At 35.8% G+C, this 12,897-nt stretch overlaps 2 protein-coding genes across 2 annotated transcripts; one reads left to right on the top strand and one right to left on the bottom strand.

Moving 5' to 3' along the window:
• Nucleotides 1–247: 247 nt before the first annotated feature.
• On the bottom strand, nucleotides 248–8,704 carry LOC117104408 (malate dehydrogenase, cytoplasmic-like). The gene is made up of 8 exons (XM_033245253.1): nucleotides 8,569–8,704; nucleotides 6,315–6,407; nucleotides 5,435–5,531; nucleotides 4,661–4,836; nucleotides 3,918–4,040; nucleotides 3,280–3,459; nucleotides 2,720–2,833; nucleotides 248–2,241 (listed from the first exon to the last, which is right to left on the bottom strand). The coding sequence occupies exons 1-8, from the start codon at nucleotides 8,569–8,571 to the stop codon at nucleotides 2,026–2,028; spliced, it is 1,002 nt and encodes a 333-aa protein (XP_033101144.1). The 5' UTR covers nucleotides 8,572–8,704; the 3' UTR covers nucleotides 248–2,025.
• A 63-nt stretch (nucleotides 8,705–8,767) lies between these two features.
• On the top strand, nucleotides 8,768–11,814 carry LOC117104410 (cytochrome c oxidase assembly protein COX20, mitochondrial-like). The gene is made up of 4 exons (XM_033245255.1): nucleotides 8,768–8,952; nucleotides 9,619–9,736; nucleotides 10,423–10,486; nucleotides 10,901–11,814. The coding sequence occupies exons 1-4, from the start codon at nucleotides 8,932–8,934 to the stop codon at nucleotides 10,989–10,991; spliced, it is 294 nt and encodes a 97-aa protein (XP_033101146.1). The 5' UTR covers nucleotides 8,768–8,931; the 3' UTR covers nucleotides 10,992–11,814.
• The last annotated feature ends 1,083 nt before the right edge of the window (nucleotides 11,815–12,897 follow it).

Below are 12,897 nucleotides of genomic sequence, written 5' to 3'. Positions count from 1 at the left end.
TGAGGTTAGGTTATGGAAAAATAAAAATAATTTTAGAGGCCTGGCCCCCTTCCACTCCCCATCAATCCGTCACTGTTAGTACCACAATGATATGAAACATCAAAACGTGTTGGGTATGTAATCTTGATTTAGCAAACACACTTATTAAAAATCATTACTCTAAAAGCGGCACAAACGTCTGGTGCGACAAAGGTGTGCTTGAATAGAACATTTACGGTGAACCTAAAAAAAAAAAACGTACACAGTATTTGTATCCACATATATATGCCCTTTATTGCGTTAGATTACTCAGCTGAATCATTCTAAATATAATTCAATCTAAACAGGAATGATAACACAGCAACCTCATAATATTTTGTGCAAATGATTTTTAAAATATTGAAATAAACCTTCCATGCAGTCTGATCACCTTTTCAATGAATATCATCTGCTGCCCTCATTTTCTAATATTTGCCAATAAGAAATATGTTGTAGAAACTCATTAAATTATATATAATTTTTGTATTAAAATAATTAGCCTATAAGTGGGAAATAGCTTTTACATTAGAATGAATATTAGCTATAATTTACCTTGTGCAACTTAGTATTTGAAATTACTCCAATTACAGGTGGGTAGGCCTATAAGTATATGTTTTAAGTGGAATCAAGATTAACCTCTTAAGAATAGAGATGTTATATTTCCAATATCAATATATATATATATATATATATATATATATAGATATATAGATATATATACCACCTTTGATAATTTATATATGTGACCTAAGCTCACAAACAGGCTGTAAACTTGTCCTCAGGCCAAAATGAGTTTTTGTTATAATGGCATAGAACATATCATTTACTTTAAAATGACAGTTAAATAACTCAATCGGGTGTCTGGAAGCAAAGTTATGAACGTTTGAATAATTGTCATCTTATCATCTTCCTTAAACCAAGCTTTGAGAAAAATGCTTTTATTTTCAGCAGGTTTCTATTCATTTTTCACTAGCTCCAATCCGAAAATGGCTAAATTTTACCTCTTACAGTTGGAATTTTAAACTCAAACTTCGGGAATAGTAAGATTAATACAGTAGTTATACTTTATTTATTACACAAAAACCCAATTCACACAAAATTCACGTTCTACACCCTATTCTGGGTATTGAGGCTTGTTTCTCAATACAGTGCAGTGCGAGTTTACAGCCCTTTTGTGAACTTGGGTCACATATTATATATATTTTGAGTATTCATTGACCTGAGATAAAATCTAAATATACGACCTTGTAGCAGGCAGTGGTATAGCATACAATTATGTAATGGTTTGTAATCACCAAAATAAACTATGTTCAATAATGTAAATTGGAAAGACGCAAAATAAGACAATACTTATGCTGTCTGTTGAATTTAAATTATACATTCCTCATCGAGTAAATCAACAAGCCAGTGAAACAGAACTCAGTCATGTTGTTGATATAGCAAACTACAATTTGTGTAAAAATCTTAAAACAAGATTTGTTACAGCAATAACAAACCAAATTTGTTGTCATAGTTGTTGAACATTTTGTAGTAAACTATATGGTTTGATATTGACAATGTTTTATACAGATTAGTAGTAATACTGTAATCAGTAAGTTGACAATATATAGTAGTGTTGTTTTTAAGACCTACTGTCTTATCAAACTACATCAAACTATAGGTGAGGATGGAGCTGGGTTTTGTATCACTAAAATATGTAAAGACCTATGCTTCCAAGATTAATGAATTAATATAATTACATTATCATCGCCATTGATGGTCTTGATCTACAATAAATTCTTCATTATGTTTTTAAAACAAGAGCAAAAAGTAACATTGAATAAAAGTTGTTTCAATCTGGTTTTAGAAAACTTAAATGTTGGTAACATTCAATCAATCAACAGTTATTGCTGTAAACAATAAAAACGAAAATAAAAATCATTAGAATAATCAATAAATTATAACACACAATGGAAGCTAGTTAGTAGGTCTCTACAGCTTCGCCTGAGGAGATACTCGTTCAGATTGTCAAGCACTGAGGAACTGAATAGCCATCTCCTTCTCCTCCAGCAACTCCTTGGCTGTGACGTCCATCTTTTCACGAGCAAAATCACTGATGCTAAGACCCTCAACTACACTCCAAGATTTATCTGCATTGATTTTAACTGGCATACTATAAATAATGCCTTCTGGGATACCATACTTGGTTCCATCAGACAGGACACCCATAGATACCCATTTATTCTGAAATAAAGTATATAAATTCAAGTCACATTAATCTTTAGTATGTTGTTGCTACAGTAAACCCGGGCACTTACTGTGCTCGACGGTCGTTGGTTGACGTGATTCTACAAAGAATGCAACACAACGACGTGTGTGCAACGGATCGTTTTTAAGGACGACCCATCTGACTGCCACGGACAGTCAGCAGATGATGACGTGCCAATTGACTATTATACTTCTCAATGCAAAAAAAGCTTCATGTGTTTTCAGGAGCAAAACAATGTGACAGACGACACAGTGTTCTTTAGAAATGACCTAATAGAGAGCTAAATGTGTCAAATCATACTTAACTAACCCATCACAGCAAGGTAAAGAACATGTGCACATCCCACATCTTCACCATGTTTACCATCTGTCAAACTATGAGGCCTTAGCAACAATATCCAAGGGGTGGGACTTAAGTAAAAATGTACATTCTATAAACATAATGAGAGTTTACCTCCTTAGTTCCAAACCACCAATCTCTCATGTGATCTCCAATAGCCTTTGCTGCTGACATAGCACTTGAGAGTTTACGAGCCTTGAGGACTGTGCCTCCACGTGATTGGACAGTCTATAAGAGAGACAAAATGTTAAATTAGTTACTGTTTACCTACTGGAGAGTAGGCTAGTTTCAGCCTGGGCAGTAGAACCATATCTCTAATTCGGATTCATCACTAGCCATGAAGCGCAAGCTCAGTGCTCTAGTGGTTAAGACACCAGGCTAGTTATCTGGAGGTCGTGGATTCGATTCCCACCTGAATCACTTGCAAGATCTTTTTTCGCAAACATTTAAGAAGGTACTGAGCATTCAGTACGATAACACGCCAGGTAGGGCAAACAAAATTTCACAAATCCCTATTCTAATGAAACATTTTTTGGTGAATCTCTGTGGTCTAGCAGTACAACTCTGGCTTTGACTGCGAGTTTTCAATGTCACATAAAAATCCATGTTCTGGATTTCAATGACACTTCCTCACCCCTAGCAACCCCTTCCCTCACAAACTTAATTTTACTGACCTTGATAAATTCACCAGTCAGCCATGCATCATCTTTGACAGCATCATATACTGAAGACACTGATCCATCAGCAGAAGCCACAGAGGCATGTGCAGCATCTGGAAACTGAGTTGAGGAATGGTTTCCCCATATAATCAGGTTACTAACAGCTTCACATGGTCTTCCAAGACGATAAGCAACCTAAATTACACAAAGAAGTTATTTCTCCTTTAGTATTAAAATTAATGAAAAAAACTTATTCTAAATTCATATATTAAAATATACAAATTCAAATCGTTCCCTGGAATTTCTTGGTTGTCCTAAAGAATGCCATGCTTTTTCCTATCTGGGAGGGTACCACCATTCATTTATCACCTTTTAAAAATTATTAAAAAGGGACAGAGGAAGCAGAAAAAAAAAATAATGGGTATGCAGCACAATCTGGAGGATACCATAGCCTTCTAACTTCACTAAGTATCTCACAGGTATCAAAAGAGGTCAACGTCTCAGTGGGACAAAGTAAGCAAACACAAAGTTGGGAGCCTGAAGAGCACCATGCCAATCACTACATATGAAAGATTGGCAAGTGGAATAATCATCAATTATATCTAAATAAAAGGATGTGGCCATTGACTGTGCCTTATTTTGATTTTCCTTACTTGTGCCTGGGCTCGATTGAGATCAAGTCTGGTGAGGCAGGTGAAGTTTGCAGAAGGGATGGATGGAGCCGATCGCAGTGCCAACACACAATTGGTATTTGCTGGATTACCGACTACAAGCACCTGATACAAACCAGACAGTACATAATGCAGTGTTAGTGAAGAACAATAAAAATAATAAACTTGCTAACACTTTTTTGAATGTATAAAGTTTATCAGAGACCATTTTCATCATTAATAAAAAATATGTTCTTTTTTAGGGGCACGGATGGGAAAGGGGTTGACCAATGACAGTAAAGATATATGCACTTTTCTTTTTTTTTTTAAAATAAAATGATCTGAACACTATAAAAATCATTATTTTATAGTCTAATCTTTAAGGGGAGGGAGAGGGTTGCCAAAAAAGTCTGTTTTGTACTCTTGCAAATATGATGAAAATTAAAATACCCCTTATGTTTGTTATCTCTAATAGTAGTCTATCCTATATTCCCTGAGCTTACTAGCATACATCACCATTGGTATTCTGTCTAAAGGCAGGTTCTCAACACAAACTATTTCTTTCTTTTTTGCATATGACTGTTAAATTCCTGTATCGTTTCTTTTTCTTTTTTGTCTCCCAAATGGTCATTTCCATGCATTCTATTTTTCAACTACATCCTTCATCAAAACCTTTGTTCTCAAACCAATCAATTAAATCTTTCTACGACTTTTACATACACTCCTTGAAACAGAAATCTGAATACCTTTACGGTTTTCTTTGCAAATTCATTCAGGGACTTTCCTTGGGTCTCAAAGATCCTAGCATTGGCTTTCAGTAGATCTTTCCTCTCCATTCCATCTTTACGAGGCATAGCGCCAACCATGATGACAGCATCACAGCCCTTGAATGCTTCATCTGGATCAGCAGTTGCAATGGTCTCTAATCATTATGAATTCAAAAAATAATTGAACAATTGACTGAAACGACTGTGACAAGAGAAAGACAAAGGAGAATCCTGAGGGCTCGATGATTAAGTGAAGGACACTAGCTGGCAAAATAAGGTGAATTTTAACTATTTTAGTGCATTTTTGGATTTTAAAAAATAAGTAAATGTAGGTAATGTGAAGCTGTTTTATTTCCTTATATATAACAATAAGCCATAGTTTTGCATTTGAAAGAAATGTAAAATATCAAGGCATACATTCTTTATGGTATATTAGATGAATTTGCAACCATTCTTTAAAATATGCACCACAATTCATTTTTGATGCCAAGATCACAATTTGGCATCACCAATAAGTCACTGTGCGTGCATGTGTCGTGAAATTTTGACCCCCCTGGTGGTCGGGGGAAAAAAAAGGTGAAGTGGGGGCTTCAATTACTAGGTGTGTGATGCTAGCTCGCAAAGATAATTTGAGGTGAATTTTAACTAGTCGACGGGGAGGGAGCAAGTATTTTATGGGGGACATGTGCACTTGTGCGCTCCTAGATACGCCATTGTGTGCATGTGAAACTACCTGATGTCTAATCAGCTTACTTTCAACAAGTGGAAGCGCACAATCCTGCAACTCCATTACAACTCCAGACAGCACGGTCATCATTGGTGGGATATCTAGAAGAACCAATTCCACCTTCTAAATAGGAAAAAGAAAGCTTACTGTAACTGTTAAACCTGTGAGTCAACACAGAAAGAAAATAGGGATAATAAATATTTCATATTTCATTGATGATGCTTCAATTTTGCTTTCAAGGACTATATTGTCAATAAAATATTTTCAAACAATTTACAAACTGCAAATTGGTGTTTTTATAATTCTAATTGTTTTACAATCAAAGTTGTATGTAAGTAATTGAATTATACAATAAATAAGAGAATGTAACAGATCAAACCACAGAGTTCCAAATTACAAACTACCTATTTTACAACAAGGCTCTTTAGTGATGTAATGCTAAATTAGAAATTTCAAGGACCTAGTATATTTTTGGTCTGACTACCTAATTTAATTTTCATTACTTGAAATTAACACTGAACTAATACAATTTAACAACAAAATTAATAATGATGGCCTAATAGTAGTATCTAGTAATTAGTTGTAAATCTTATAGCCAGCCTGTGATTTAAAATTGATTTAACATCAAAATTGTGCTGTTTTGGTGACATTAATGTGCAAGTATTTTAATGAAGACCTTTATTACTCGTAAGCATTTATATACTTATGTACACATGCTGGAATTCAGCTTATTCTGCCATTAAATCAAATATGTTTAATAAAGTTTTTAAAAAAGTTTCCAAAAAAAACCCAATTTTGTTTTACCACTACTTGGTGCCAAAGTGAACATGAATTGGAGGTTTGACTGTAGTAGTATGTAGGCTACTTATCCATTATGTAATGATACTGCCAAATCACTGTTCCTACCTGATCACTGCCAAAGACATCTCCCTTCGCAATAGAATATAAGAGGGAATAGGCAATCTGCCCTGCAGCACCAGTTACAACAACACGAAGAGCCTGAAATACAATCAAACTATTAATGGTACAGCCTTTACAGAAATCACTAAAAATATAAATAACAAAATATGATCTAACCCAGTGGTTCACATGGGGGCCACAAAAAATAACTGGGGGTCTGCCAAGTTAAAGGGGTCCCCAAAAAATGTGGGGTCTGCTTGATTATTAAAACAACTTTCATGATTCCACTATTTTTTTCAGTCTTAAACGACAGTGTGATCATGCCCTGACGATAATTGAATACCTTTGACAAGCATGACTTCGTTCACTGTTTTAACTGGTCCCCACATAACCACAATTGCTTTGCAAAATATTTTCCTATATCATGGTGTTTAATTACTAAAAATCGCGAAAAACAATTTTTAATATATTTTTCCTGTAAAATTCAGGTTGGGGAAGAGCAGTAGTGTATCAAGAAGTCTGGAAATGGGGGTGGGGCTGATTGGAGGGGGGCATGAAGGTCAAGACTTAATGATTAGGTGAGGAGGGTTAGTTTGTAAAAAAAAAAGGTGATTTTCAAATACTTAAGTGCCCCACAACAATCAGTGTGGAAGAGCTTTTACCGACGATTGTATGTATCATTGACATTTGTGCAATTTTTAGCTTTTTCATCACAGAAATTTTTTCCTGATAAATACTATCATGTGTCACCATCAGTAGGAAGGAGGTAATTGTTGGATTGAATGGGAACACATTAATTATACTGTCATTGTAATTCACAACCCATCAACAGCGCAAGCTGGGTACTAAGCATGGATGGCTGAGAGTGGTCAGCATGTGGTTCGAAAGATATCAAAAGATATGAATGGAGCAGTTTTACATCTCTCTGGTTCAAACGTCTAGGCCTAGGGGGAGTTTATTCCAGAAACCTGTATGAGGAGAGAATAATAATAAAAAAAGACTTAAAAACCTAAGTGAAAATGCAATCTATTTTAGTTACAGTAACAAAACTTGGAAACATACATGGTGACTGATACATAAAAATGTATTCATATGCAAATCATAGTCTCCTTAATACAAAAAAGTAGAAAGGGCCTAACCTAGGCGGAAATTCATCTAGGCTATAGGTAGTCTGGCCCCTAGGCCCCTCTCTGTGTAAAAAACAAAACAAGAAGGCTCTAAATTTTCAGGGTGCAGGTCAACTCGGCCACAAGACAACTCGGCCACAAGTCAACTCGGCCACAAGTCAAATCGGCCACAAGTCAACTCGGCCACAAGTCAACTCGGCCACAAAAAGTTTGGCTACAGCCAACTCGGCCACAAGCCAACTCGGCCACAAGTCAACTCGGCCACATGTCAACTCGGCCACAAGTTATTTAATGTAAAAGTTTTTGCATCCTTTTTCTTCAATATCATGATTAAAATAAAGTACAGTATATTTTAGTAAAACAGGACCACCACACTATCAAAAGAGATTTGAATGCTATTGCCTATGAATTAAAAAGAGTTATTTATTAATGTGTTCATCTTCTGTTTACTCACAACATTCTACTTCAACAATAATATTAAACAACAATAACGACAATAAATTAATAATATTTACTTTAATAATACTAATTAGTCATTATGACGATAATAAAGGTGATAACAACAACATTAATAGTAATATTTATTTTAACAATACTAACAGTAATAATACTAGTATGGTAATAACATGGAGGTATAATTTTATACCTCCATGGTAATAATAACGATATTATTTAAATATTAATTTTAATAACAAATTAGTGATAATAACGATATTGAAGGTGATAATAGCAATAATGCAACAATAATAAATTAAAGATAATTAGTATTTTATACTTGATGAATTACTCCTTCCAATTGTAGTACCAGTAAATGACTTGTGGCCGAGTTGACCTGTGGCCGAGTTGATTTGTGGCCGAGTTGACTTGTGGCCGAGTTGACTGTAGCCAAACTTTTTGTGGCCGAGTTTACTTGTGGCCGAATTGACTTGTGGCCGAGTTAACTTGTGGCCAAGTTGGATCGATTTCAATTTTCAGCCCCAAGCACCGATGATGACAAGTTTTTTTGGAAGAGGTGAAAGCAAACTCTCATTTCTCTTTGAAAAACCTCCGAGCATACACTAACGCAACGATTTGTTTTTGCAACAACTGTTTTACTTTTAGATTTAAGGTTTAACATAAATGTAATATCTTACCATTTTGGAAACAAAATATGATGTTAATTACAAATATTCACAAGACACCCTTTCTAAATAGACCGGATCAGCTCACAATCTGCAAACGAGAGACCGGTTTGTTCCATACCAGACGCCATCACCGGTGGTAGCCACGTGAGAAAATTCAGGTCATCACATCATCGATTCCGAGGTCAGTCGGTCGCGGTGTACATGTGTGCAGTGCATGCCGTACCACTTCTCTACAGAACTTCAAGGCTAGGCCTAAAACGGTACAGTACATAGGGCCTATAGTACTACATTTTTGTCTTGTAACTGGTTTAAACGTGAAGTTGGTTCGGTTGTGTCTAGCCTAATGTAGGCCAGCCCGCCCTATAATCGAATATGGTAGATAATGAAAATGATGTAAGTCGCATTCTTATTTACATATTTTACAGCCTACACTTAGGCCCGGCCTAGGGTTGACTAAGCCTTCAGCAGTATAGTCTAGCTATGCAGGCCTACCTACTACTAGGCCTACTGCTAGTAATAGTAGTGTAACCTAGGCCGTGGCGACAGATATAGCAGCAGCCGGCTAGGCCTAGTTGCTAGGTTAGTGGGTTAGGCAATGAGCATTTTGACTTAAATTGTGCAAAAAAAAAAAAAAAAAAAAAAACTATTGTTAGGCCTAGGCTAGTCTACAGTGTTGATGTATTAATTTATAGTTAGTACTACTAACTAAAGCAGTCACTCTATAGAACGCATACCACCGCTCTGCCTGTCCCTGCTGGGTACCGAAAAATATGTAGGCTGTTTATTGGCGATTCCATTATTTTCTTCTATGGTTCGGGTGCATGCTATAGATGTCAAAGTTTATATTGCATTAACAATTTAATTTTCTGAAAAAAAAAAAATCAAAATAGGCTTGAAGAAATGAGTTTTAAAATAAGATTACAATAATGGAACCTCATTATTCAGAAATTAATATGCCTAGGTAATTAAATTTCCAGATTTCTGAAACTGCACTTCTGTTAGTATTAAATTATTGTAAATAAAATTATCATAAATGTACGTACTGCTTTATTTTCACAGCAAGGCTGGTTTTCCCGCCTTTCTAACACTTTTCACAAAGTGCCTTGTATGAGAACATCCCTTCTGTATGGGGTTGGTGGTGGTGTTGGCACAGGTTTAGCTTACTTCTTATACTCAAGTAAGTGGCATATTTGTTGACAATTATTCTTTGCCAGTAGTTACCAGTGGTGTAATCATGTGGGCAGGGGACCTGTGGCTTTCTGTGAATGGGGCCCTTTTGGGGTCCAGGTCCCCAATTCCATTGTGGGATTTTAGATGTGCTCATTTTTTTTTAATCATGTTTGTCATTGCATTAATATCTAAATGTTTTCAACGACGAAATAAATGATATGATATCTGAGGTGGATCCAGGAATTTGAAATAGAGGGAGGGGATAGGGAAGGACTTTTACTAACGGAGGGTCAATACCACCTCAGCCTCCACTATGGTTAGGGCTTAGGTAAGAAAATTTATGATTACAGCACCTCTAGATGGCCGGAAATGGCACTCACAGACTTAATATATATGAATGATATACAGTCGATGCTGGAGACACAGTCCCATTATTATTATTATTATTATTATATGCTGTTATGTATCAACAAAACTTATTTTTTTCAGGGTACTAGATTGAGGACCATGTGATTATGGCTTCGCGGCCCCTAGGGGTCTGGGGCCCAGTGGGCCCACACGAGAGCGCATAGGCGTTACGCTATTGGAAGTTACCTATGTATACACTGAATAGTAAACAGACTGAGACACATATTGAGAGAATGACGGATTTCAAATTTTTCTAGTTCATCAAAACTGATCTTTTTTTTTCAGGTCGTGTAAAAAGAGCATCTGATCTAGGAGTATTGTCCTTTTGTGTCATTACATTTGGAACTTTGTAAGTATATTTCTGGTTCATTGTTCTGGTTTATATTATGAGTGGTGTTCCACTGTTGAATTGTCTTTTTAGTGCTTTGATCCCTGCTTCTAGTGGATATGCCATTTATTTATAGTTTATCATTAATAATAATTATTACTCTTCAACTGATGTTAATATCTTCATCATTGATATCATATTTCCACCATCACCATTATCATAATCATAATTATCAGAATTTGGCATTAATTTAATACTACTAGAGTAAAACATTTGTTATAGAATGGTGTTGCTACTATTAATTTTATTCAAAGCTTCTTTTTTTTTAGGGGCGGGGTGCATTTATTTGAAGAAACGATAAGTAAGTTTTACAAAATATTGATAATTAGAACATTTAATAACATCAATTTTTATTTTTCCATTTAATATTAAAAGTGGTGTGTGTAGATACTCAAGAGCAAAGAAAAAATTAGCATCACAAAGACTGCAGCGAGTACATGGAGTCGAGCCGCTTGATGAAATTTGATGAAACCAGGAGCAGTGTAAAATTTACTGGAAGCAACTGGTAGACAGTGTCATATCTAGGAGTCTTGAAATGAGGGCCTGATGTGGGTGAGCATGAATTTTTGGGCAATGTGGGAGGGGGAGCATGGCCTCCCCATGCACCCCTTAAATATGCCACTGTTGGTAGATGGACTGATATCCACAATTACAGAAGTTATGAATGCTTCTATCAAAACGAGTCTCAAGATGAATGTAATGATTACTCCTGCTTAAATTTCTGATGGAGAGAGTGAATGCAATGTACGTGTTTATGAAATACCGACAATAGTTTACATTCTAATTATTTATTGTTGTACTGTATAAATAAATTTCACAGAGATTATTGTCATCATTTATAATACACCAATCATTGAATAGCTTAGTGGTTAAGATGATTGCCTTCTGATCCCAGGGTCCAGGGAATTCCTGTGACAACTAAAATCAACTACACTCCCTAAGCCTCATAAAGAGACTTCACTGATAAAAGTATCATTTTATTTCATTTATTTACAAATATCAGCCGACCATCTGCTGTAGGATACACTGGAAGGGTCACCCTCTATAAATATGGTTTTAGAAAAAAAAAGCATATCAAATAAAAAAAGTAATAATAGCTACTCCAAGCATAGAACATGCCCAATCAAGTTGGAATTTCTCATTACTTGCATAATACAATTTTAGCAGAAGTTCTACCTGGATTTTAATTTAAAAATGATATTAAAAAATGTAAATGTCACAATAGTGCCAACATTTAATGATGTAATATAATCAGTTGTGTTCAGTAAAGTTCTAACTAATGTAATACACATATTATATTTATGTTTTACAAACATATTAACCTTTTTCTTATATATCCCAATAATATAGGCTGTATATATAATCTTCCATTCTTGTACAGACCACATGTCGCGTAACCCCTACTCGTCTCGAAAGATGTACTGGGCTCTTTATAATGCACATGAGCCAATTATGTACACTGGGCCTACGATTTATAGTCCTTATCCGAGAAGACTTGCTCTACCTCCAGAGCCATTGGCAAGCGTGCCGTTCGAAGCAGCTCAGATATTACGGCTGTAGGTTTCGGGCCCCTGCCTCAACCGCTATGCTAATCGACTCGGAATGGAGTTGAATAGCTTAGTGGTTAAGGTGCTTGCCTTCCAATCCCAGGGTCCTGGGTTCAATTCCTCTCAGTGTTGCAGGATTTTTTCTCATTACCAAAACAACTCATTCCCTAAACCTCATACAGATATTTAGTTTAGCATCGTGTGTGTTTGTCTCGTAAAGGGATTGTCACCTACAAGTAGTACAACAATGACCAATATAGATTTGGTGCCAAAATTGACAAGGATATATATGAAGTCGCATATCAAATATTATGTCTCATGTATATTCTAGAGGTGATGCTAGTTGGGGGGTGCCCCCAGGTAGAAAAAATTTGTCATGGAAAAAAATGTATTTTTTACGTATTAAATTGAATAAACCTTTGAAATCCTAAATTGTAATAGTTCGAAGCTTCTTCCATCAGACCACTTCCGAGAGATCTTGAGCAACGCTTGAACACGCACACTTACGGAGTCAACTTACTATTGTCAAAGTTATTAGTAGAAGTATTAAGGCTTATCTGTACAATACTGTCACATTCTCATGCTATAATTATTCAGTTTAACATTTAGCGGCAGTAGCCCCCCCACCCCCTTTACGCTGGTTTTGGGATGGCAAGCCTCAAATATTATAAACCATTGCGCTCTCAAAGGACATTTACAGTATACCTATTGGCAAAGTTGAGGTTGATGTCCTGGTTCTAATCTCGCCTAGTGTCACCATCAACTATTTACATACCCTTGGTTGAGTTACCATGCTTCTTGTCTTCTATACTCTTATACACATCT

The sequence above is a fragment of the Anneissia japonica genome, unplaced genomic scaffold (genome assembly GCF_011630105.1).
Source record: "Anneissia japonica isolate Jap-2015-1 unplaced genomic scaffold, ASM1163010v1 scaffold287818_len932483_cov186, whole genome shotgun sequence".
NCBI lineage: Eukaryota > Metazoa > Echinodermata > Crinoidea > Comatulida > Comatulidae > Anneissia > Anneissia japonica.
The sequence above is the reverse complement of the archived record's forward strand: the minus strand, read 5'-3'. Positions and strand labels throughout refer to the sequence as shown.

Bases quoted from the DNA above. Each gene is read 5' to 3' on its own strand.
- LOC117104408 (XM_033245253.1), bottom strand. The intron at 4,837-5,434 runs GTAAGCTGATTA...CATAATGATTAG, and splicing joins TGCGCTTCCACTTGTTGAAA to AGACCATTGCAACTGCTGAT. The intron at 4,041-4,660 runs GTATTCAGATTT...GGTTTGTATCAG, and splicing joins TTGCAAAGAAAACCGTAAAG to GTGCTTGTAGTCGGTAATCC.
- LOC117104410 (XM_033245255.1), top strand. From the start codon at position 8,932: ATGGTAGATAATGAAAATGAT. The intron at 8,953-9,618 runs GTAAGTCGCATT...TTATTTTCACAG, and splicing joins TGGTAGATAATGAAAATGAT to CAAGGCTGGTTTTCCCGCCT. The intron at 10,487-10,900 runs GTAAGTATATTT...TAATATTAAAAG, and splicing joins GTCATTACATTTGGAACTTT to TGGTGTGTGTAGATACTCAA.